This window comes from Calidris pugnax, unplaced genomic scaffold (genome assembly GCF_001431845.1).
Source record: "Calidris pugnax isolate Ruff unplaced genomic scaffold, ASM143184v1 scaffold211, whole genome shotgun sequence".
Taxonomy (NCBI): Eukaryota; Metazoa; Chordata; class Aves; order Charadriiformes; family Scolopacidae; genus Calidris; species Calidris pugnax.
This window is the reverse complement of record NW_015091083.1, coordinates 10,717,876-10,743,231: the sequence shown is the minus strand read 5'-3', so window position 1 is coordinate 10,743,231 and position 25,356 is coordinate 10,717,876. Positions and strand designations below refer to the sequence as shown.

Below are 25,356 nucleotides of genomic sequence, written 5' to 3'. Positions count from 1 at the left end.
CAGATGCTCACAAAGGTTCAAACCATCACGAGAGAGACACACAGAGACAGCAAGGCAGATCTCTTTGCTGACAGAAGCACACACAGCTTTGAAGCTGTCTACAGCAAGTCATAACAAAAGCATGAGAAATCCAGCTTGCTTCAAGTCAAATCATTTGATTCATTATTAATAACAATAATGTCCATCTTCAGAAGATGCAGAGTAGGCTTCTTACGGCAGGGGCCTTGGGGAAGAAAACGATGATCTAGCTAAAACATTCTAAAATTAATTCCTTACATCTCTGCTTTTTAACTCCTTTCCAAAATAGAGAATTCAGACCTAGTAGAAATAGCGATAAAGCAATTCTCTGACTCCTTGCTGCAGCATTTCTTTCACATGTGCATGGCAAACCTAAGCCCTAGTCTTTTGTGCCTGCTGTGAACATACACAGATCTCGGAGGTTTTCAAATCAGGCTCATAATCACAAATTTATTTGTATTAATTACATGGTCAAACCTTTAACATACTGCAGATACCACCACCCTAGCTCAGACAAAAAGCAGATATACCACCACCACTCCCTTAAATTAAAGGCTAGGGTAGAGCTGTGTGTCTAAATAGCTATTACCATGATCTCATGGGGAAAGCAGCCAAAGACCATGGAAACCACTCCACAAACTGGGCACAACTCCCACTGCCTCCGTCCACCCTGCCTGCTGACCTCAGCCCCAGGCACCAACAAGACTTTCAAGTCAGGCACTGCGTTCAGAGGACTCCCCTAATGACGCAGACACCCTACTGGTGAGAAAGCCCATTTCACAGATCCCAAGAGAAGCTCGAGTCCTGCTCCTGCAGCCGGTGATGCCCATTTCAACCGGACACTGCAGGCAGCTTCCACCCCTGGAAACTCAGGCCCGCAGCAGTTATTCAGAGTTACTCATCAGATTCAGCATTATCTAGTGCCATCAGCCTGGGAGGGCTTTAAAAAAAAAATTAAATAATAAAGTAAGATCAGCCTGAGGATTAACTATGTGTTGAGAACAGAAGACCACAAAGTAGCTTATCTCCTCCAGTACCTCAACTCAGGTAGCAACAGATGGGGATTGTGACAGTCTTAAAATCTGCTCAGTCCAAGGCAGTACCTGGCCTTCTGATCGTTTAAGTCTTTAAACATGAGAGTGGATGGCTATTTTTAGCATTAACTACCTGAACTGTGGGTACTTTTCTTATTCATATCTATATTCAAACCACAGGGCTTACCAAGCTACTTGCCTCAAACATTTCACAAAGACTGATGATTTTCTGCTTACAGGCAACATACACCCAAAAGCTGCAAGTTCAACGGCACAAAGAGTAAAAGGCTGAGCTGTTTCCCATTCCCTCTGCTGGATCTCTTTAGCCTCAGCCCCTCACCTCCTCCCATTTCTAAGCAGCTCTAATTGTTCACATTGTTTTGTTAAACCTCTTTTCCTGAAAGCTTGCATTCCCTCTGCCTCTTTTCCACCAGGGCCCTGGGAAGCGATCCTTCTAAAGGCTTTTGTCGCCCCAGACCTTGCTTTAATTAGTCAATGCAAATTCCTAAATACCTACGGGCTTAGCAAAACAGCTCTCTCCCCCAAGCCTCTTTCTGCTGCCACTAAGCAAGCCCACTCCCCGTAAGAATACTACATTCTTCTTTCCACTAATCATTTTAAATTGCTGCCACTCCTCTGAGCAGCCAAGGAGAAACTGTGCATGTGTGCAGCTGCAGACAAGGTGAATTAGTCACATCGCAGATGAAAAAGGGACCTACTGATCATTCTGCTCACGTGACAGAGATGCTTTTTGGAGAGCCAGGCGCTGATTTAACACTCAGTCTCCCTTCTCTTGCTTCCACACGCTTCAATCCAACCCAGCAAAACACTTCCAACAAAAAGTCCCAAGTTCCTCCATCCTCCATCTTTCAGTGAGTTTGGGAGCACTTCATAGATATTTCTTTTTTTCATATCTGTCCATCAGTCCCACTGCACTGGCCCCCGATAAGTACTCACAGCCCTTTTTGCCTTAGACCTACAGCCCGTGCCCGCTAACGATGCCCAGAAACATAATGCAGGTCTGCGAACCACACGCCACAGAAATGGGTCACCTTGCTCAAGAGTCACTCAACAGTCTGACTTTGAAGATGTTCCAAATATCAGCCGCTTACACTATGTAGGTTAAAACCAACCGGGGTGTATTTTGAAAGGTGGCAAGAATAAAAACGAGAATGTTCGTGAGATCAGGCAGCAAACGCAAACTGGTTCCAATTACTGGCAAACTGGCCCAGTTACTGGCAATGCTTTTCAAGAACCTCATGCCCCTTGCAATGCAGCTGGAGAGCTCTCCCCCCAGTGAGGTTCACCTCCTCTCACCCTCTTCCATGTCATGGTTAATCATCACCAGCTTCATCCCTTTAACTGAGGCAAAGTCACAAACGCTGCACCCATGGGGGAGGGCGACACACACAAACACAGCTAAAGCAACACAAAGAAAGGTTTTTTGGTGGGGAGAAATGGGAGTTGGGGAGGTGGGTGCGTGTGCATGTGCTTCCACACACAACTGGAGGCGTTGACAATACCGGGGAGAAAAACTACAGCATGTTTTAGTACAGTGTGTCAGCTTAGAGGGATTTTCATGAAGACAATACATGGGAGATTAAGGTCAGCCAACCCACTCCAATTAGTTATCAGGAAACCTTAACGGATTTACCCGGAGTTGCACACATTTCTAGAAAGCCGCTGTATCTACCTCTAGGTCACCTCACCCAAAATGATGTCTCACTCTTCTACTTGCTTATCCTCTTCCCTCCATTCACTCCACACAGTGGGCAGTCTCTCTGCTAACCCTAAAGCCTTCCAACAGCCCTCCCATCCCAGTGCCACAAGACCACCACTGGCAGTCATCCGTCACTGGGATCCTTCAAAACCAGATTTGTTCCTCCCGTGCAACATCAAGCTCTAGAAGGCCACCAACTGACACCTGAGCAGAACTATGGCAGTACATACCGGAGATAAGGAATTGGGTGAGACACGACAGGAGATTTTCGGGCATTGGAATAGGCTGCCCAGGGAGGTGGTTGAGTCACCATCCCTGGATGTGTTTAAGGGACGTTTAGATGCGGGACTGAGGGACATGGTGTAGGGGAGAACTTTGTAGAGTAGGGGAGATGGTTGGACTTGATGATCCCGAGGGTCTCTTCCAACCTCAATGATTCTATGATTCTATGACTGTTGGGAAGGTCTTAGCCCACCATGATGGGGAATGGGGAAGAAGCAAGTTTGACAAAGGGTCTTTAAAGGAGGGCAGCAGTGGGTAAAGAAATGGAGAATGGAAGGAATTTTTCAAATGGAAAAGGTTTGGAGCTGAGGAACAGTGAACCTGAAGCAAACATCTCCCAGTTTGGCAGTCAGTTTCAATCTCACATATCAGAACTTTAGGAAATACAGACATTTAAGACCATACAGGGCTTTTTGAAAGAAATGGCTTATTGCTTCTTTGCCTGCCAGCACCACACCACAGCAGCCACACATTTTCTACTCTGAGTCACCATCTCCGTTCAAACACCAACTCTTGATTAGGAAATTAAAAATAGACCAGACAAGTGCCAAAGAACTTCCCAAACCTGCTCAGCCTACAGGTTCTCCAGCACACACACAGCGACAAGCCATGTGTGAGCCATCACACCAGCTAATTTTTTTTTTGGAGTCTGAATCTCCAAAAAATGAGAGTCTGGAATAGTCAGAGGTTTAGAAAAATGACCTGCTCAAAATGGAACTGCTCCTGGATGCAACCCACAATACTGTGTTGTCAGAATCATGACCTAGCGCAGGGCTCGAGCGGCACTTAGTTCTGAATCTTGATTAACTGGTTCCCCAGCAAGTACCTGTAATTGCTTTCCTCTCTCCTTTCTCCAGCTTTGCTTGTGGGGACTCGGTGTAGACTCCGTGCTCCATGGGCTGCTCCGCCCTCTTCATGGCCGTGCCCTTGTAATTCATCTGAAGTTGGCTGGTGTACTTCTCATGCTGCAGAGACACAAGTAACAGTTGCAGGATGCCCGTGCCACCTTTGTGCCAGCCCGTGGAAAAGGGAAACCACCCTTCCCCACAAAGACTGGATCATGCCAAGGCTAATACTGCAGCTACAGAACGCAGCAAAAAGGAACCACACCTCAGTAGAATTGTAGGTTCATGGAATGGTTTGAGTTGGAAGGGACGTTAAACCCCATCCGGTTCCATCCTGCCCTGGGCAAGGACACCTCCCACCAGACCAGGTTGCTCAAAGCCCCATCCAGCCTGGCCTTGAACCCCTCCAGGGATGGGGCAGCCACAGCTTCTCTGGGCAATCTGTTCCAGTGTCTCACCACCCTCACAGGAAAGAATTTCTTCCTGAGATCTGATCTAAATCTCCCCTCTTTCAGTTTAAAACCATTCCCCCTCGTCCTATCGCTACACTCCCTGATCAAGAGTCCCCCCCATCTCTCCTGTAGGCCCTTTTAAATACTGGAAGGGGCTATATGGTCTCCCTGGAGCCTTCTCTTCTCCAGGCTGAACAACCCCTACTCTCTCAGCCCGTCTTCCATAGAGGCTACAGAACAGCAGAAATACCAGTTGAGAGGCTTTCAAATACCCCACTTGGAAGGTATTAGGTGGCAATTCTAGTCCATGAGAAGGTCACTGTGACTTAGCTCTGCAAAATAGCTATTTAGGAAACCCTTTAAAGAATAAACTGAGAAGAATCAGAACTTAGGCCATTTTCCATTCAAAATTCAGATCCTGAAATCCCCTTTGTTCTTAAAGCAACATTATAAATTCTTTCAGGGCACTTATCTGCATTATCTCAGTTCTTCAGCAAAGGCAATTAAAATACATTTTAATTATTTCTCTCCAAACCCTCTTGCCAGCTAGGAAAGTGATTCTGCCTTAAAACAGGCTCCACATTAATATAGTAAATGAGCTATTTAAAAGTCGGTTTTTTACAAGTAAATTAATAAAAGGGTGTAGCCATCCAGATTACCCCTGAGTAACTTCAATGAATTATTTGCCTAATTCTAGCTGTTACATTTCTGAACCTCTCCAAGTCCTAAACATGGAATCAGGGCTAAGAAGCCAGTATCTGCTGGCCACAGGGTGATGCTTGGCACTGGTAGCCCAGTCCCTAACTGAACAGGACAGCTTTCTTGCCTAGAGGGGGTTGCTTTTCTGCATTAGGCAAAAGGATGCTTGACTATTTCATACCTGCTACAGAACTCTTTGTTTAAAAAACACCTCACTCATAAGAGGACTACTCAGTAAGTAAAAACTGGGAGCTTGAAGGCAAAAATGAGATGATATACAGGAATAAATTAAGCAAACTTGGGCTCCTGGAGGAAGTGTGATGGAGCTGGCCTAAGTCACCACACTTGGAAAAAGTCATCTGTGCTCCACTTCTGGGAGGGAACAGGCTCTGCTGTGCTTCACCCACAAGTTAATGTGCTGACTGTTCGTTAATACAATACAGCTTTAGTAACCTTTTTTTGTTGGCAGTCATGAAATGATAAATAACTTCATCTACGTGTTAGCACAGGGACAGGAGAGATCAGAGCTGAGATAACTGGGAAACGTAGCTCTCCTCAAAGGAAGTTTTTATTAAGCCCCAATCCAAGGAGAGCTTCACATTGTGGAACATTTCACTGCTGTCAAGAGGATTTGAATATTTCAGTTTGCTTGACTCGAGCACTTAATTTTTTTTTTTTAAAATGCACCTACACACAGACACTCTTACCTTTAATGCTTCTTCTGGGACTTTGTGTTGGATTTGTTCCAGGACATACATGTTTGAATGTACAGAACTCGTTAAGGAAATGGCAAAGGAATTGGATGGACAGAGAAATCCAGCACTTAGTCACGGAAAGAAAACAAGACCATAAAACCAGATAATCTTAAAATATGCAGGGTATTAAAAGCTGAGTGCAATGTATCCCACCATGGTGTGCAGTCACACCTGCTGGCCAGCCCCACGCCAAGTGAAGGGGAGACAAGGGGAGCAGGGCAGGAGAAATTTTGGGGGGGACACTAGCAGCTCCATGCAGGACCCAGGGAAGCAACCAGAGCCCTGGCTCAACTCACATCCCACTCCTCTCCACCCAGCTGGCATCTCCAGGGAGACCACTCTCTTCCCATGGTATCCTGGCCAAGATGGGGCTGGGACTGTGGTGTTCTCTCACCCTGACAAGGCTTTTCAGTCCCTGCAGTTTCATGGATGATAAGTAAATCAGGTCATGAGCCGGCATGACCTCCTAAGGAAGGGAGGCATCAACACGGTTGAGCCTAGGCAATAATCCTCAGCAACGCCACGATAAAAAAAAAAAAAAAAAAAAAAGGAAGCATCTGGCAATGTCATCATGATCATCATGACCAATCCAATCAGCACAGAGCAAAGGGGAGGAAAAAGGAAAGATGGAAAATGTTAGACTAAAAATAAACCAAGGGAAACGCTGCACAGTCTCTGCAAGAGAAACTGTAAATGGAAGAGAGACAGACGCTCTGATGGAACAGCCAGAGCTGGCCCAGAGAGCTCAGGAGATGCTGCTGAACACACCAAGCTGGGCACGGCATGCACAGAAAGCACTGCTAGAAAGAGTGGCACCGAAAAAGCAAAGGAAAGGAAGGGATTGTAACTGCCATAGCAACTACAGTGAAGTAAAGAGATGGCTCTGAAACCTATGTTCTTTCTAGTTTCCCTGTTGAGGGCAACAGATTCTGCAATTCATAAAAGCAATCATTCATTTCACATGAATATCCATGTAAGGGCTGCAGGACTAAACACTTCAACTTGGCTGCTTAGCACTCAGAATTGCTGTCTATAAACAGTTTAAACCTGTATCGCAGCCATTAAAGCCTACCCACGCTCTAGGCACGGGCTGATGCCTCTGCTAGACTGGAGTTCACAGCACATCTTCTGCAAGTTTCCCCATAAATCTAGAGACCAGAAGATACATGACCAGCTACACCAAAAAAACCCATTTGCAAAGTCAAGAAAAGCTAGAACTGAGGTTGCCTAAGGGACTGTAACAGGCACCATCACGTGTGTGCTGAGATGCCATCATTAATGGCATGATCTCAGGTGACAGCACTCTTTTATTGGGCAGCACTTAGTAAGGGGCTACTCAGGAGTTGTTTAATTTCCACTCCCCCCCATCTATGCCTGAACACTCATCAACTGCACCCTGTTCAAATATTGCTCTGAAAGCAAATAATCTGTCTTGTTTTTTCTTTTGGAAAAAAAAATAAATTCAGAAAAATTCAAAAAAATGAAAAATAAGTACTACTGTGAAGCAAGAATTTGTTATTTCTAAATTGGCAAGAGACACAGTGGGACCGAGACCAAAAGTATGATCCCACAAAAGGCCTAGAAAACCCTCTGTTCCAGCAGGTCCATGATCACACACACATCAGTTTAAGCATCCCTCTTGCAACAGCGAGTGCTCCCGTACTGTCACTGCCTAGATTGGAGGTCCCCAGATCTCTGGAAGACCTGGGAGGCTCAGCCTCTCCTCACTGTTCCAGCTCCCCGGGCTCCAGCAAGGTTTAGAGTATTTCAAGGGCTATAGCATGGCCAAGCACAAACCGATTATCATTGGGACAACAAAAGGCAAAAGAATGTGGCCTTGGGTTCAAGGATGCACAGGAGTTTTCCAGCCAAACACTTCCTCCCCCTCAAACAGTGAAACTTAGTTTCTGCCTCTATTCTCAGAAACGTCTGGACTGTTTTAACTGAAATATCCCCACAAAAGAAAGAAGAAACCTAGAGAAGACGCTGACTACTTCCAAATTCAGCCTGAGTGGGTAAAGTTTGGCAGATAGAAGCAATGGGGAAAAATGTAAAAAAAAAATAAAAATTAGATTACATAAAAAGGCAGCAACCAGAGCCTCTACTTACCACTATTGCTCTGCAGCCTCAGAAAGGCATTCCAACATCTACGGGGCATTACAGCGAGTCATACAGTCATGTCAGGATAAAAAGGAAAGGGATGAAGGCAAAGGTGGTTTAGCAGATCCTAGCAGGATTTGTCACTCTGAACAAAGCAGTAACTGCAGCCCAGCATCCCTCAGCGATGAATTTTGGTATGGCTAAACAGAGATTTACTCTTAACATTTTGTGGCAGAAGCAATTTGCGCTGGCAAACTTCAATCGATACAGAGTCAAGGGACTGCCCACAAGCCCCAAAGCTAAATGTTTAAGGCTAGAGACATACAAATGGTCTGAAAGCAAGCATTTGGGTGAAATGATTAATCAAACCACACAAGTTGGATTAAAAAAAAAAATAAAAATATATTAGTTCATATAAAAGCATATGAAATATGTTTGCTCCCTGGCTAGTACCAGCTACAGTTGCCAAAGAAGCCGGATTCAGATGCCAATGAAGGTAGCAGGCATCATGATTAATATGCTCTGAATCAGGTCCGTGGTGGAGAAACAAAAGCTTATGAGCCATCCAAAGGCTCCAGAAGGCAAAACAAACACCCTTATTCATTAGTCCCAATTAGCACTGTTAACTCTCCATGCAGCAAACAGCACAAAAGCCAATCAAAGACCACATCCCACTCCCTCTCCAGACGAGAAGGATATCATAGCCGAAGCGAATGACATCGTTGAGTTTCAGGGTGATGTACTTCTGGTCAGGAATCCTCACGTCATTGACGAACGTCTGCAGGAAAATAAGCACAGCAATGGTTTTTGACTGAGGATATCACGGTGATGCATCTCAGATGGGCTCCTGGCAGGCACCCATGCCCATCTGTAAAGGCACTGCAGATATTCAGGGTGCACCAACACAAAATCATCCAGGCCAGGAGCTAAGTTGTCTAGAAAAATCAACATGGGCAAGAAGCTCCCATGGGCAAGTTCGAGCACACCAATTATGCTTCAAAGCAAAGTGCTCTGAAGGGGCCTCTAGGGAGATCTACATTTCCACCAACTGCAAATAAAATTTTAGTCCCCGACTTGAACATGTAAATGACATGCCTGAAGTTAAGAACTTCAGGTGCTCTCAGTTCTCCTCCATCCTTCACAACCAGCCAAATGGTACGACTCACACTCCAGTTACTAAGCTGGGAATCAGCTTTCCACTGGAAGTCAAACGAGACTGGTGTCAGCCCCAAGGCCTGATAATTTAACAAGCAAAGCCTATCCCAGAGGAAGGGGGAAATGAAAACACCCAGGAAACAAACACTGGCAGTGGCTTCACCATGATATCTGAGGCTACTCTGTCCAAGACATCATGTATCAGTAGTGCAACAGGCCCCTTGTGCAAAATATTCACCTACTTATTTTTTCTATGCTCCAGGCAGTTAATTGAGGCCCAAAGAAACTAAGTTATCCTTATAAAGGTGCAAGAAATGTACTTTATGGCTGTGAACAAACACCCTGGATGTCTCAGCTGCCTGCTTTCCGAGAGGACCCCCTAAGAAATAATTCTTGCAGAACAACGGAGAAAGAATTCATGCACTCATTGACATCTTTCACAAATAAACCCATGTACTTTTGCAATAACCCAGGGCAAATAAAAACAAATTAGAAACTCAGCTGAAGAAGCACCAGTGTGCTGATGGGGATGAGGCATTCAGTTGCACCTGGGGCAGTCACAGACACCAGGAGCTTCCCTGCCTCACAAGGGGGAATTCATCCAGCCTCACAGACCAGGAACCAGCTCCTGGGGCTTTGCAGCCTCAATACAAATCCAACTATGCTCTGATGAATCAAAATTATGCTAGAAAATGAATTTACATGCTTTCACCACTGAGGCACAGTCTTCTCCTTCTGCCTTTCCATCTCAGCCAAGTCAAACATGCATGATAAGACCAAGAATTAACCACAGGGGAAAAATAAATGCTAGAGGAGGAAATTAGAACCTCAGCAGACAGCAGCCCCCAGCTTCCTGGCAATTTACAGAAGAGCTGGGGAACAAGCCTGTAATTTCAGAATAAAAGCAGTAAACCTGGTTAAAAGGCACAGAATTCCTATTTGCATGATTTATTTTTTTTTAATATTTAGAAATCCCACAACAGTCAGATCTGGAAGAGGAATAATTATTTGCTGAATTTTCTGCAAAACAAAAGTCTGCAAGAAAATCTGTTTTAATGTTGTTACCTATTCATCCATGGTCACTTCAAATAAAATAGCACAAGGAAACTGCTTATTACAGATAGAAACACTACTTTCAAAACCAAACGGCCCATAATAGAGACTGCAGAATCAGCTGAACAATATAATAAAAACAATACAAAACTTCTGGGCAATGAATATGAACCAGTTTATCCAACAAAGCCATATAAAGCATTGTTAACAAGCCATAAAGTAAATACAAAATAAAAGCAAATTCTGAAAAGGGAATTAAACTCAAAGTCCTCAAAAATGATTTCTTTAGTTTCAGGGAGGAAAATAAGTTTTCATGAACATTTTCAAACAAGGACCTATGTTTCTTTCCTGCAAAATTAATTCATTTTGGCCACAAGAGTCTTCTCCAACAGAAGTGTGTTTGAGCAGCTGCAGAAGACAGGCCCTGCTGTAACTCCTTTCACTCCACTGCCCCGCTGAGCACAAGCCTATTATTAAAATTTGTAAATTCACATGCTTAACAAAGTGAAGACAGAAGAGTGATACAAACCTTCCCTCTCTTGCAAGAGATTTTTCAGCTGCTGTTTTGCTACCATGAGTTAAATACCACAGGTTTTGAATTGGGGATCCAGTTAGAGCCCAGACCAGTTACTGAAAATAGTCCTGTTTCAGCAGAGCTCTGTGCCTTTCAGCTACTAGGCTGAAAAGGATTAACACTCATTCTTGCTGTTTTCAGATGCCAGAAGAGGCAGAACCATTGAGGTCTGCTATAGCCAGTGGTTTTGTACAAGTTTCTGGGTTCGTTTTGTGGAGGGCTTCTGTTTCTAAACCCAAAACAGTTGGCTTAGAAATGACTGCAGTAAAACCCCTGCTGGGAAGACAATTATGAGAATCTAGATTAGATCTGCTCCAGCAGAGGAATAACTCTGCTGGTATGAAGAAACAGCCAAAAAAGAGGCATGTTAAGACATTAGGACAGTTTTAACTAAGATGGAGTATTTAAAAATCACAGAATTCAGGTGGGCAGACAAAGCCCTCACCAAGCTGCCTAACACCACTGCGTGAATTGGGACCAGAGCAGGAGTTAAGATTCAGGCAGACTCAGCTTCAACTCCCTGTTCTGAGCTCACATTATCCCCAAGTCTTCACACAAACCAGGCTCAAGGCAGGCAAAAGAGCAATTTTTCTTATTAAAAAAAAAAAGGGTGGTTTTCAATAGTTTCTCCCCAAAGAAATTAAACGTCTCATCATCCCATAAATCACACCATGCACTGACAATGAATTACCAAAAGGTCACCCTGCTCATTCTGAACAGCTGCTCCAGAATCTTCACCAGTTTAATGTTAACATCCCCAAAGTAAGATTGAATTCATTTCCTCCTCTTTTGCAAGAGGCTGGATGATTTTGAGAGCCCTGAAGCATTCTGCAAGGACCCCAGAAGAAAGGGAAAAAAGGAAATACAATATTCACCAAAGCTTTCCTCTTCTAAGATGACATGTTACATGATCTCCACTTTGGGCCTTGCAAATAATTACGTATGTTTAGCTTAACTCATGCCAACAGTTGCAGTGACCCAAAAGGGTCTAACAGCAGAAGGAAACAAGCTTTTGCAGACTCAGCATGCCTCCATCAGCCAGGAGGTTTGCTACTTACGCCGTTCAAGCTCCCGAGATCCTTCACCCAGTGCTCATCTTTCTCCTTGTCGTAGTTGATCACAGCGTGCTGCTTATCCACACTGCGGGACTGGGAAGGAAAAGCACAATGAATGTGAGACCAGTCAGGCATAAGAGACACTGTTAATCAAAGCAACATTCAGACATTAAACTAACTTGATATAAGGTAGGGGGAGAGAGGGGAAAAGCAGGAATGATTAAATATTATTTACTATTATAAATAACCGAATGATAAACAGGAAACGCTTCCACGGTTGTTTAAACATTTCACTGAACACAATACACCATTTGCATGGAGAGTGGAAAAAAAATAATAATAAATCACTGACAGCTGTCAAGACTACACTATAATTTCAATAAATTATATCAATACACATTGAAAACAAAACCAGTACAGCTGAAAGCCTGGGGGGCATGATCTCAGCCAGTGTAAACTAGAAGAGCTCCGTTTTTCACCAGCTGAAGCCGGTGGCCTCATCACTAGTGATATTCCCATTCGGGATATTTCTTCCTATTTTTCAAAGAGAAAAAAAACATTTTATTAAGTTACAACCCAAACTTATTCACAACAATGTATACTGTTCCCAGGATTATGTCCCAGAGTTGATTTAAACTCTAGGATGCTTTCCAAGTTGGAGGGAGGTTAGTAAACTTGGGATGAGAAAGAAAGCAGCTCTAAGAAAATTCAAATTTAAAGCCACATTTGAGAACACTGAAGTGGGCAGCGATTTGGTGCCACTGGCTTTGCCACAATGCACAAGTACCAAACGCAGCTTATCTTCAAAACAGAGTATGACACTTCAGCAGGAATAGTGTCAGACTTATGAGGAAGAAGTGTTAGAAAAAAAATCTCTGAATAATTTTGAAATATGGTGTGTTACGGCTATAAAGACACCCGACTGTCTGTTTTTAGACCTACTGCCTCTCATAACTTGAATTCTTGCTGCAGTTGACCTCAACCAGTCACTTGAACCGGTCACTCCATCAGCACGCACACACAAGAGAGACCTCCCTGGTATCTCAGGCCAGGGGAGGACAGGACACGCCACCAGAGCAGGGACACCAGGCTGGCTCTAAATCAGCTAATCCTCCTCTTCCTGGGCATCAACCAACAAGTTCTTGGTGAAAAATCCTTTCTTCTTCCCAAGTAAAAACACGCTGGTTTCCACAGCACCGCTCTCAGCAAGCTTTTATCTACTTCCTTGCAAGCTTTTAGAGGCAAAGATCATTTCAGGGGAATTCCTTGGTGAAAACACAGAGACTTTTTCCAAATTGCTACCATTTGCGGGAATTTCTTCTGCCCCTGCCAATGTCAAGCACACTGGTAATATCCCAACAGGTGATAAATGGCACCTCCTCCCCCTGCAGAGCATATGTGATCCCAGGAGACCTGTCCTCCTCAATAACCCTGAAGTACCAATATAAGGCAAGCACATACTTGGCCAGAGGACTGCCCTTCCACCTCCGGATGTCCCTCACACCATTCATGACATGCCACCGCAAGCAGAGGGGGCAAGGAGAGGGCCAGGTGACTCCAAGCCTCCAGCTGCCTAACACAGTTACCCATGTGCTGCTCAATTTACAAGGTGTCAGCTCACACGTTCCAGCTGAAAAAATGAGGCAGCACTCAATGTTTTGATGGCCAACGGGACAGCAAGCCCTCCCCAAAAAAGAAAAAACAACAACTGGTGGGAGAGGAGGAGACAACGGTCAGGGACACCTCACCAGTATCTCCTGCTACACCGAGCCCTAAACACAAAAAGCAACGCACAGCAACATCCTTCCAGGAGGGGCACATGCAGAACTCTCACACCAACCTCAAGGTAGGGCAGGTCTGAAAGGTTTGCTGCTTCTCTCTGTTATTATTCATATTAGATGCAGCCCCTCGATCCAATTTGTAATCGCCCAAGTGGCTGTGGCAGGTTATGTGCAGCATTTAAATGGAAAGAAGGAAAATTTAGATCAGATACTAGGAAGAAATTCTTTCCTGTGAGGGTGGTGAGACACTGGAACAGATTGCCAAGAGAAACTATGGCTGCCCCATCCCTGGAGGTGTTCAAGACCAGGCTGGATGGGGCTTTGAGCCACCTGGTCTGGTGGGCTGTGTCCCTGCCCATGGCAGGGGGGCTGGAACTAGACTATCTTTAAGGTCCCTTCCAACCCGAACCATTCTATGATTCTATAAGGTATGGACGGTCCAGATAAGGATGGCTGAGAGATGCTGCCCAGGACCTACTTCTCGACACATGGCCTCAGCAACAGGAACATCTCCAGCCACAGCCTCACGTATTGCAGCAGCTGGTACTACATGAGCTGGGGTTGTACCTGACCTGCTATATGGTCCCTCACACCCTCTGGGAGGATCTGAGAGGGTCTCCTTCTACCGCCCTACCTGCCAAAGGTCCATCAACGCAACTATCGGATAGAAATCCCCTCTCCCCACCAATGGTCATTTATTATAACTACATTTCATCCTGCTGGACTCAAAGACAACCATACACAGGGCTTCTGCCTGCACAGCACAGATGCAAGGTCTTCCCTCTGCTACCCAAAATTGTGGTCATCAATCACTGTTCCCAACGGGATGTGAGGGAACGTTGATTAGCTGTTGCAGCAGTGTTTGCTTTAGCTTTTTACAGCACGTCATAGAGACTTATTTAAAGATTAACAGATTTTAAAGGCAAAACAATCCCTCCAGCCCCCTTCCAAGGGCAGAAAGGCTTCCACCCCAAAAAGCTACTCCAGACAAAAAAATAGGGTAGATTTTATCCGGTGTCTGATTTTAAACGAATCACAGGTCATTTAAAAAAGGGTTTATTTCTGGGAACCAGCTGTCTCCCAAAAATTCAATTTGCCCTGCATCTGACCCCATGTAAGTCAGCACAGCCTTTGGGCTACTGTATTTTACAACAGCTGACTACAGCCACTCAGGGGTCCCAAACCAGAGAGTCACCACAGGGGAGCAGAGATATATTCCAGCAGCATGACATTGCCCTACATAAAAATAGGAAGAGGTCACCAAAGGAACCAATTTATGCCAAAACTTCCCATCTTCCAAGGGAGAAGTGTTCAAGATGGCCCTTTGCAAAAGGAGTCAAAATGACATGCAAAATCTGAGCCACAGTCTTCATACAACCTCTCAGCATCTCTTTAAAGATGAGCACAGCTAACTGTTACACAGATCACACTTCTGTGAAATTTCATGCTTTTCTGGAGACGAGAGGAATTTTCTTAGTTTTGTTTATGTCAAACCAGCAAACATCACAGGAACTGGCAGCAGGAGTTCCTAAGGGCCTGTCTCCAAGGAAACTCAACTTAAAATAACTAAAATCACACCTTATTTATTTTGATGCAGACTTGCCAAAGGTCACTCTTACTTGAGAACTGAGGTGTGGTTTATTTCAACATCAGTCACATTTAACATAAACTGTTCTTGTGTGCAGTGGCAGCAGCAACCCAAAGGCTGATCCTGCTTTTATTTTCTTAGAGGAGCAGGCTGCCTCAATCCCACTGCCAAAGAAGAGACTAACCAGTTTCCAGACTGGTAACAGCCAAGAGCCTGACACCAGTCCTGTAGAAGTCCCTTCACCCCAGTCCACCCCAGTGGTTTCTAATGCACGACCCACTGAATCACAGAAAGTGATTTAAGAAGCCTGAATCGACACGTTACAGAGCTCCCAAACATCTGCAATTCCACTGGGAAGATTTTAGGCATCTATAAATTGAAAAGCTGCAATTAAGTCAACTGAATCACAAATATAAAAGGACTCCCAGCTAAAACGCACATTTGCACCAAATACTGAGCCTTGCTTATGATCAATCAAAACCTCCACCACAAAAGGCAAGACTGATCTATCTGTCGGGAGGGATCACAGGGGTCCAAGCAGAAAAAAATAAATAAACCAATAAAGAGTTAAAAAAAACCCTGAAGTGCCTATACCCAGATTTCAAAAGCAGAAAATAACCTATACATCCTCGCAATTAACCTATTTCACCAGAAAAGCACTTAAAATGGAGTGAGCAGCACTTTTGAGCTATGGCAAGGATTGCTGAGATTCTGCTTGGATCTGAACAACAAAACCAGAGCTGGAGCACCTCAGATGAGATCAAGAAGGGGAAAAGGAGATAAGGAAGTGAGGTGTCCTCCTAAGCACTGGTGTCTGCAGGCAAGAAATAAGGCTAAACTCCGAGAGGCTGGGAATGAAGGAAGAACACAGTGTTCTCACCATGTCCCAACGCTGGACCCGTTATCAAATGAAAACAACTCTTGGGAAAACATGATGTCTGCTTTTCTGATTAACAGCACTTACATGTCTCTAAAGGGAAAACATGGACAGTGACTTGTTACTACACTAAGCTCATCCAGGGCTCGCATTTCCAGACATTCAGATCACTTCCTAACATAAGGCTGTCCCGCTTCTTCATCGTACGATCTATAATGCATCATGGTTTAAATACCCAGTAAGCAAAAGGCACATGTGGCATAGATCTGAAGACAGAGGTATTTTATAGCTCTTCTTTCTACTGAGATCAGGTTAAACAGTCCGAATCACAGATAGGAAAGGCACCTCTGGGTCTGCCAGTCTCACACTGGTACCATTATCTTGGATCATCAGTTTTTAATCAGACACACAATCAGGCAGCTCACTTGTGATTCTCAAAACTGCACGCATCAAATCAGCAAAAAAGCCCCTGCTCAGCAGCAAAAGCAGCTTCAGAAGCAGGCAGGAGCCTCCACAGAGGTACGTATCACACTGGCTACGTGCACTGCAGACACCCTACAGCTCTGCGTTTGGTGAAGGGCCTGAAACATAGAACAGGGCACTGGGGATGAAACCACGAGCTGCAGAGACGCCAAGCAAAACCCACGAGGAAACAAGAGCTGCTCAGGAAGCCGGGAGGAGAAACACAGCCAGCCAGCCCGTGTTTCCCCAAAGGGCCAGGGAGCAGACACAGCTCAGCTGTCTGCAGAGATACAGATGCTGCTTCTTCCCCAGAAGAATTGCCACGGGCAAAAACCTCCTGCTCCGGGCTGAGATTTGGACCTCAGCCCTGCTGGTGCCATGAGGCATCGTGGTACTGGAGATAAAATAAACAAACGAGAGCAGTTTCCCTGTTCCTCACTGCAGTCTGTTGTGCACGTCTGGCACCAGATAACTGCAGCGTTCTGGTGGCAGCACGCAATAAACATTTGCTCAAATACTTTCCATAGTGAACAGGTTACATTTCTGCCAGTACTGTGCTCTGCACTAGTGTCCCAGTAAGGAAATACAAACCTCTCCTGGGTGTCCCACGTCAGAAGGGAGACAGACAAAGCCACGTTTAAAAGATAAAATAAAATAATCCCTTGCATCCTGGCCTGAAATATGATTTTTGCTCCTCAAAAAGCAAAACCCTGGGTAATATTTAATGATAGATATGAACACTGCGTCACCCTCTTTCCCCACAACGGGTTTCACAGAGTTGTGTATATTGGCCACTTCAGTACTTTTCCAGAATACTGGAATAGTCCGTCCTGCCCCAGGCTGGTTGCAAGTGAGACATCCCCACAAGAGGCAGCCTGATTGCTCCCAGGGCTCTGGGCTGCTGGTTTCTAAATGGCTCTGCCTAAGCAGACAAATGTCTCTTCAGCAAGTGCAGCCACCCCATCCTGGGGCTGGACTCGCTTTCCAGCTCCCAGCCTGCAGAGGCTCCTGCCTTCAGCTCTGCTGCACTGGAGATCACGGGCTTAGTGGATCTGTGGCAGGACCAGGGCCTGAGTGTTCATGTGAAAAATAAGGCACTGAACAAAAGAGAGAAATCCCCCAGGAAAATGAAACTGTAATCCCCACAGCTTGGCAAAGGGATTTGGAGGCTGGCATAGTTCCCGTAACTACTTAACCCGTTATTTTGGGGTAAAATGGGTGTTTGCTTGCTGGTTACCCTTTCCCAAAGTGGAGCACCAGTTCCAGTGACCCAGGGTCAGATCCTGACCACAGGCAGGGAACACGCTGCCCACAGATGCACTGGCTTTTCCTTCGTTTTACATGGCCACCCAGGAGGCATGGCAAAGCATCATCTTAAGTGGGATAAAAACCTGAATTTCTAATGTAGCTGAGCTGCGTGCTAGTGTCTGGTTCAGGATGTCAGACATGGAAGGGGTCCCCTTTTTCCCTGCCTGCCCTGGAGAGGGACATGTCCTCCCCCCACAGGCCACGCTGCCAGCACCGTGCCACCTGCATGCAGCCCTCTCACCCCTAATAACCACCTACCCAAGGTGCCACCATCACCTCTCCCTACCCTGCCTCCAGCGAGGAACTCCCCTCCCAGGTTTCCCCATCCTGCCATGCCTCCAGCCTCCTCAACCCACATCTCATCAGACATCCTAATCTTCCCATCAACTGCACATTAACAGAAAACAATGGGAGAGGCAAGAGCCAAAACAACAACTCTAGGCCTAGAAATACGGGATGTGCATCCTTCCTCCTGCAGCTACTGCCCAAGCACCTGAAAACACCACCTGTCAAAAAGCAGAGCCTTCCCAAGGCTAGATCCTCTCCCTTCTGCCTGTAAGACACCTACTTCCCTTATGACACCTAATGAATGACTCTCGGGACCACTGCAATTCCCAATGCCCTGGGACTAACCTAGGTGCAGCTTTACACCCTCTGAATAACTGCAGCAAAACAACACCGCCCTGTCCCGACTACAGCTTCCCACTCCAGCCCTGTGCTTCCATGGGGAAGGAAGCCCAGACAAAAAAGGCAGCAGAAATTCCCCATGGCTTCTACTGTAAGCTCCCAATGCAGGAAATACCTGAGAGATGGAGGGATACCACCTGTGCACCACAATGAGTTCACCTAGAAGTAACAGGAAAAAGATAATCTACAAAGTTCACAGCATCTGCTTAATGGTATAGACAATCTACACCACACCTATTCACACTTGTTTATATATACACTCAATAAACTACAGAGGAGAGAGACATCATATTATCAAGTACAGCCCAGGGAAGGTAGGATATGTCAGGTCAATGAAACCTTAATTTGACCAGGTGTCACATACAGGCCGAGTTCACCATCACACTGTATTATTTGTGGAGTGTGCTGTGTGCCCTTCATACCAAACACGGGACAGATCCTGCAGGGAGAAAACATCCAGTAACAACACAATAACAGATTGCATCTTCATGCCTACGTACACAGGGGCAGAAGCAAGATTACACAGGCAATATTCACACTGATATGTCGTAACTGCTCCGCAGTTATAAACACTTGCCTTAGCAGCCATAAGAATGTTCCTTCAGTACCTAGAATGGTTGTCATTCCCTTGCTTTTTACCAAAGCAAAGAGGGAAATGCCCATTCAAGCACTATCAAGTAACTGTTTATCCAGCTCACCAGCAGAATGAACTTGTACATTCAGCTCACAAGCCCCTAGGACTCAAACTGACTAATTGAGACCATAAGCAGCCTGTGATGCCCCATATGGGCCAGTGACAGATGCTTGGCTAGTAGCTTTCACAGCTATCTGCTGACACCAGAATTAAAAGCAAGTCTTGAGCCCACCTCAGGCCTCGGGGAGATGCTGCTCAGCAGTCACATCCTGCAACGCCTGCTTCCCCCACGCTGAGCAGCTTCGGCCCGATATGCACAACTGTCCACTTTTCCAACTCCTGCTGCTCCTCCTCTCACTCTGCACAAATCATACAGCCTTCTAAGTTGGAAGGGACCTTTAAGATCTTCTAGTCCAACTATCAACCTAACTCTGATAAAAAAACAAAAGGGGGCAGAAGCAAGATTACACAGGCAATATTCACACTGATATGTCGTAACTGCTCCGCAGTTATAAACACTTGCCTTAGCAGCCATAAGAATGTTCCTTCAGTACCTAGAATGGTTGTCATTCCCTTGCTTTTTACCAAAGCAAAGAGGGAAATGCCCATTCAAGCACTATCAAGTAACTGTTTATCCAGCTCACCAGCAGAATGAACTTGTACATTCAGCTCACAAGCCCCTAGGACTCAAACTGACTAATTGAGACCATAAGCAGCCTGTGATGCCCCATATGGGCCAGTGACAGATGCTTGGCTAGTAGCTTTCACAGCTATCTGCTGACACCAGAATTAAAAGCAAGTCTTGAGCCCACCTCAGGCCTCGGGGAGATGCTGCTCAGCAGTCATGTCCTGCAATGCCTGCTTCCCCCATGCTGAACTGCTTCGGCCTGATATGTACTACTGTCCACTTTTCCAACTCCTGCTGCTCCTCCTCTCACTCTGCACAAATCATACAGCCTTCTAAGTTGGAAGGGACCTTTAAGATCTTCTAGTCCAACTATCAACCTAACTCTGATAAAAAAACAAAAGAAAACCATACAAAAAAAAAACCCCACATTACTAAACTATGCCTCTAAGCACTATGTCAACCCACCTTTTGAAAATCTCCAGGGATGGTGGTTCAACCACTTCCATGGGCAGCCCATTCCAATGCTTAATAATCCCTTCAGTGTAAAAATTTTTCCTAATATCCCATCTGAACCTCCCCAGGCACAACTTGAGGCCATTTCCTCTTGTCCTATCACCCGTGACTTGGGAGAAGAGACCAGTCCCCGCTTCTCTACAACTTCCTCTCAGGTAGTTATAGAGAGCAAATGAAGAATCCTTGCCGTGCCTCCCTGTTCAGCCAAATCAAAATCTCCTGCTGAGGCTCTGTAGAGTAGAAATCCAATTATTAAATCCAAGGATCTGGCCTCTGGCTTCCGGAAACACAGGTCAAGAGGTTGAGCAAGTATTCTGCAAGTATCATTATACTCTTGGCTTGGCCTCGCACTTTCCTCGACAGCTGCTTTGACCACTCTCTGAGTCAGGATATTGGGCTGGATGCACCTTGATCTAATCTAGCGCAGTTACTCTTACGTCTACACCCCAGCCTCGTCCATCCCTCCACATAATTCCTCTTTGCCCAACCTGTGACAGCTCTGTCCTCCACCCTGTCCCACAACAACCTCACTCCCAGGTGAAACGTGACTTAAGAAAACAGCCTCCAACAAGTCCCTGCTGATCACATGCGAGGGGAAGATTTTAATGGTTAAGTGAAAATTTGCAGTTTGCAAAATGTTTGCCCCCTGAGTAAAAAGCCATCACATTAAGCAAATGATCAAAGCCGATAAAAATGACAACTACATTTCCCAAAAAGAATGTTCAGGAAGGGGGAAAATTACTTTGTTCAATATGGTCCAAAACCCCTCTTATTTTTGGTTTAAAAAAAAGAAGTAAAAAATAAGAGAATTAGAAAATGACAACTACATTTCCCAAAAAGAATCTTCAGGAAGGGGGAAAATTACTTAGTTCAATATGGTCCAAAACCCTTCTTATTTTTGGTTTAAAAAAAAAAGAAGTAAAAAACAAGATAATTGCTCCTCCTGTTAAATATTTACATTTAGGAAAAAAAACAAAAACCAAAAAACACACAGAAGAGGTTTTGTTTAGGGGCAGAGGGGAAGATTTTAATGGTTAAGTGAAAATTTGCAGTTTGCAAAATGTTTGACCCCTGAGTAAATAGCCATCACATTAAGCAAATTATCAAAGCTGATGAAAATGACAACTACATTTCCCAAAAAGAATCTTCAGGAAGGGGGAAAATTACTTAGTTCAATATGGTCCAAAACCCTTCTTATTTTTGGTTTAAAAAAAAAAGAAGTAAAAAACAAGATAATTGCTTCCTATCACCACCCAGCTTCACAGAAAAATCATGCAAGTTGGTGAAGGTCTACAGATTTCCAGCTGTTTGCTGACCGTTACCTGAAAGTATCACTTCAACAGTGATACTGTTGAAGAAACCAAGCACTTTTTTTCACAAAAAAAGGGCAAAATTGAGCCCTTGGCTCTGCATAACAACACTGTGCACAGTGTTTTCACCATGCATTAGCTTTCAAACCCAATGTAAATCTCGTATTTACTTTTACTAGAAGCTTTACAGCACTGCAAAAACATTTAAAATATTTCTAATCCTCTTAGGAGGTATAGAAGATTTCAAGGTAGATTATGTTTCCCCATTATCAACCTACTTAAGTTTAAGCTTAAGACTGGTTTTCTTCACCTCTTTGTTAATCAGAAAGCAAACCTTGTACTTGTATGAAATGAGTAAACACAGGAGAAACTAAAGCTTGATTGTTTGGTGACAAAGCCATCATTTTTTTTTGCTGTTTAGGGATCTGATACCTTGAGACAACATGTTCCAAGAAAATACCAAAAGACAAGATGCTCCTAAAACAGTAAAATGAGACAGGCAAGACTGCAAGGACAAGGGTTATCTCTGTGTCATATGTTTGCGCGCCATCTAATACACATGGTCTCATCAGGGAAGCACAAACCATATCATGATGAAATCACTAAGCAGTAATAGTCTTAGAGACGAAAACACACCGACCGGGTCATCCAGTCCATTCCCCAGACAGTGCCAGTCTGCTCCCAGTCATACACTTTAAGGGATTAAACACCAATATATTGAAATAAGTAAGGAAAATAACTGCGCAGTGAATATACAGCTTCAAGAGTCAATATATTGAAATAAGTAAGGAAAATAACTGTGCAGTGAATATAGAGCTTCACAGTTGGTATCACAGGAATACTACAGGTGCCAACACTATCACAACAGCTCTGTCCATCTGCTCTGAGAATTGCCCTGCTTCTTAATCTTTCTGCAAGACAAATGATTGTGCCAGTCTGCACAATGATTTTGTGACACGGACAGTCACAGCAGGAAAAAAAAAAAGTCTATTTTTAGATCTCATCCTCCATCTGCCCACACACAAGTTTGATTGAATATCAAGTCTCTATTCAGGCTCTCTTCTGCACCGAGTCTTACTACAATCATCCCATTTGGAGTCCAAAGTAGCTCCGGAAAACACCTTTATAAGGAAATAGCTAGGAAATAGCTTAGGAAATAGCACATAGGAAAATGCGTTGTGATGTTCAAAATAGGACCTTACATGTGATCCTGGAAAAAAGCTTTATTACTGCAGATAGTCAAGTAATATGTTTATAAAGGCCCCATGTAACTCACCCCATGAACACAAGCAGCTGGTTTTTACAGACAAGCTTCATTCTGATGAAATAATGAAAGCCTCCCTTAATACCACCACCTATGAGCCCCAAATACAACCACCTCACTCTCACAGATGCTGCTGGCTCCTTCACTAATCCCAATCCACTAATCTTGTAGAAAAAAATGTGGCAAATATAATATAGTGTCACGAGGTTGTTAGTCTACACACAACACTGACAAACCAGCTCAGATTTGCAAAGCAGCAAGAAATATTCTGCGTGGTGTAGAGTGGCCCACAATCCACACTGTCCACTTAACCCCATAACTAGCCAGAGAAAGAAGCAATGTATTTAAGCATTTTGGGTACTTTTATTTTAGGGTGCACAACTCAAGATGTTATTCTCAGAGTGCTGAAACCTGACAGTAAAAAAAAAAGAACCTCCAGTACCTTCAAAAGGTATTAACATGGACACCCAAAAACTCGGGCCATTTTTGGAAGCCAAGGTGACTGTGTATGCTTTGCCCTTTCACGTCATGAGAGAACACATTTTTAATGTCTCACCTTTTCATGCCTCACCAGTCAGACACGCAGAAACATGAAAGAAAAGATAGTGTGATTCATGGGAAAACCCAAAACAAACAATCTGCTCTCAAAAAAGGAGCATCCTTCAGACTCTGCCACTGCAGCACAGCCATGCCGTTCGCTGCCAGCGAGCAGAGCAGTACAAACACTGCAAGCTCTCCTTTTGTGGACACTAACATTTTATCACAGCTAGACAACACCTTGCCTTCCAAGTACACCTCATACAAGAGCTTCTACTCCCCTAAAAAGACCTCCCACTAATATACCATACCAAATCCCTGCAGTAACTACAAACACAGCCTGCCTGGTAGAACACCAGCAAAGAATTAGGACATACCTGTGTCCAGGTCAGCAGTGGGAACTTACAGGGGAGGGAATCCCTGTTGGGCAGCTTCCTAATTTTGCCACCGACAGGCACATTTGGCACCTTTGTAAAGGGGCAAAAGGGGGACAAGCAGGTACAAGCTATCATTTTTTTTTGCATTTCAGTACTCATGGCATGGGTCTAGCAGAAACACTAATTTTAATTCTGAGCTTCTACAAATTCCTGAGCCAAACTGCTCCTGTCAAAAGCTCTTTGCGAGATCGCAGCTCCATTTGTTTGGAGTGACATCCATTACATTATGCTGTCAAACATCAGACCACAGTCAACACTTCAGAAACGTTGGATTAGGACCAGCAGAGACACATGTTGGTATGGGAAGCACTAACAGAAGCTGTAAGTTTGCCCGAGTAACACACTTACTCTGGGAAGAGGTCACCACCTTACTTACCCCGCTAAAACAGCTAGTTTCTCTGCTAAACACCAGTATTTCCTACCATGATAAAAAAAACCCTAAGCAGCAGATACAAGCACCAACAATTCAATCAAATTTAAAGGGAAAAAAAGGCAAACAAACAACCTTACCCCATCCAAATCACACATACTAGCATGTATTAACTGTTACAAAAAACAGTAACACAACCACAGATTAGGACAGAATGGTATGTTTTTCCTCACTACTTCTAGCAGCACCAAGGTAGTTAATCTATTTGACTAATCTCCCACCACCAGAGCTCCTATCCATCTGATGACATGGCAATTTGAAAGAAACCTCGCTTGCACTTTCACTTTTTTTCATGGGAACCGCAGACGCAACTTAAAAAAGAAAGTTCCTTTTAAAAAGATGTCATTTGAAGAAAGCATGCAACATCTCTGCAGATCCCCAGCTTTACATTCAAATCTACTGCATCTTCAGAAGAAATAACAGCAACAACAAAAAAAACACGTTACCTGGAGCATCAGTTCACAGTCATCTCTGCCAACAAATATCATCTCCCGAGGGAGCCGATGGCGAATGCCGGTGCTGCTCACCAAGAACCACGAAGTCACGCTCATTTTGGCGCTTGGCACTTAATCTTTATACATCCTAAACACAAAAAAAAACCCAAACAGAACAGTGAGCTGTTAATGAAGTTAATGAGTACACCAGTGCAGAGCTGCAGTTCCCAAATTCCCTCCTGCGATGGGACCCAGCGCTGCCTCTTGCACTTTGCGTTCATGTCAGAAAAACGTCTCCTGGTGACAAGCAGCTGTGAAGTGTGTGCCAGGATCTGCTGCCCATGTGCCATGTGTAGGAGCTCTGCAGCCCTGGAACTATTCCCACAGAGAAGTTAAGACTAAGGATCTGAAGGAAGGATTATTTTGGTGGGGGGGGGAATGAAGCATGCAGCTGAATCCAATCAATGAAATGATGAAATATGGTGGGAAGGGAAAATTAAATAAATAAAAAAAAGAGACATCTTTTCCAGAACATTTCCTCATCACCAGCACTGTGTGCAAATCGCAGCTTGAGCTTCCCCATCATCAACGATCTGGACCAGCACAGCAGTGAGGTGACATAACCTGGCTCCTTATAACCTTTCAGGGCACGCTCCCAGGAGCGGTTACAGCGGCGCTGGGAGGAGAAACAGCCTCCCTATTGCTCATCCCACTTCCACGCTGA

General features: G+C 44.6%; 1 protein-coding gene across 1 annotated transcript in view; it reads right to left on the bottom strand.

Moving 5' to 3' along the window:
* Positions 1-24,971, bottom strand: part of CEP170B (centrosomal protein 170B) — a 68,448-nt gene extending 43,477 nt beyond the window's left edge. Inside the window, exons 1-5 of the mRNA XM_014957590.1 lie at positions 24,645-24,971; positions 11,746-11,835; positions 8,605-8,683; positions 5,758-5,816; positions 3,881-4,019 (exon numbers count right to left, since the gene is read on the bottom strand). Coding sequence (XP_014813076.1) covers positions 3,881-4,019; positions 5,758-5,816; positions 8,605-8,683; positions 11,746-11,835; positions 24,645-24,749 — 472 coding nt within the window. The 5' untranslated portion in view covers positions 24,750-24,971. The remainder of the gene's footprint in view (positions 1-3,880; positions 4,020-5,757; positions 5,817-8,604; positions 8,684-11,745; positions 11,836-24,644) is intronic.
* Positions 24,972-25,356: the final 385 nt, after the last annotated feature.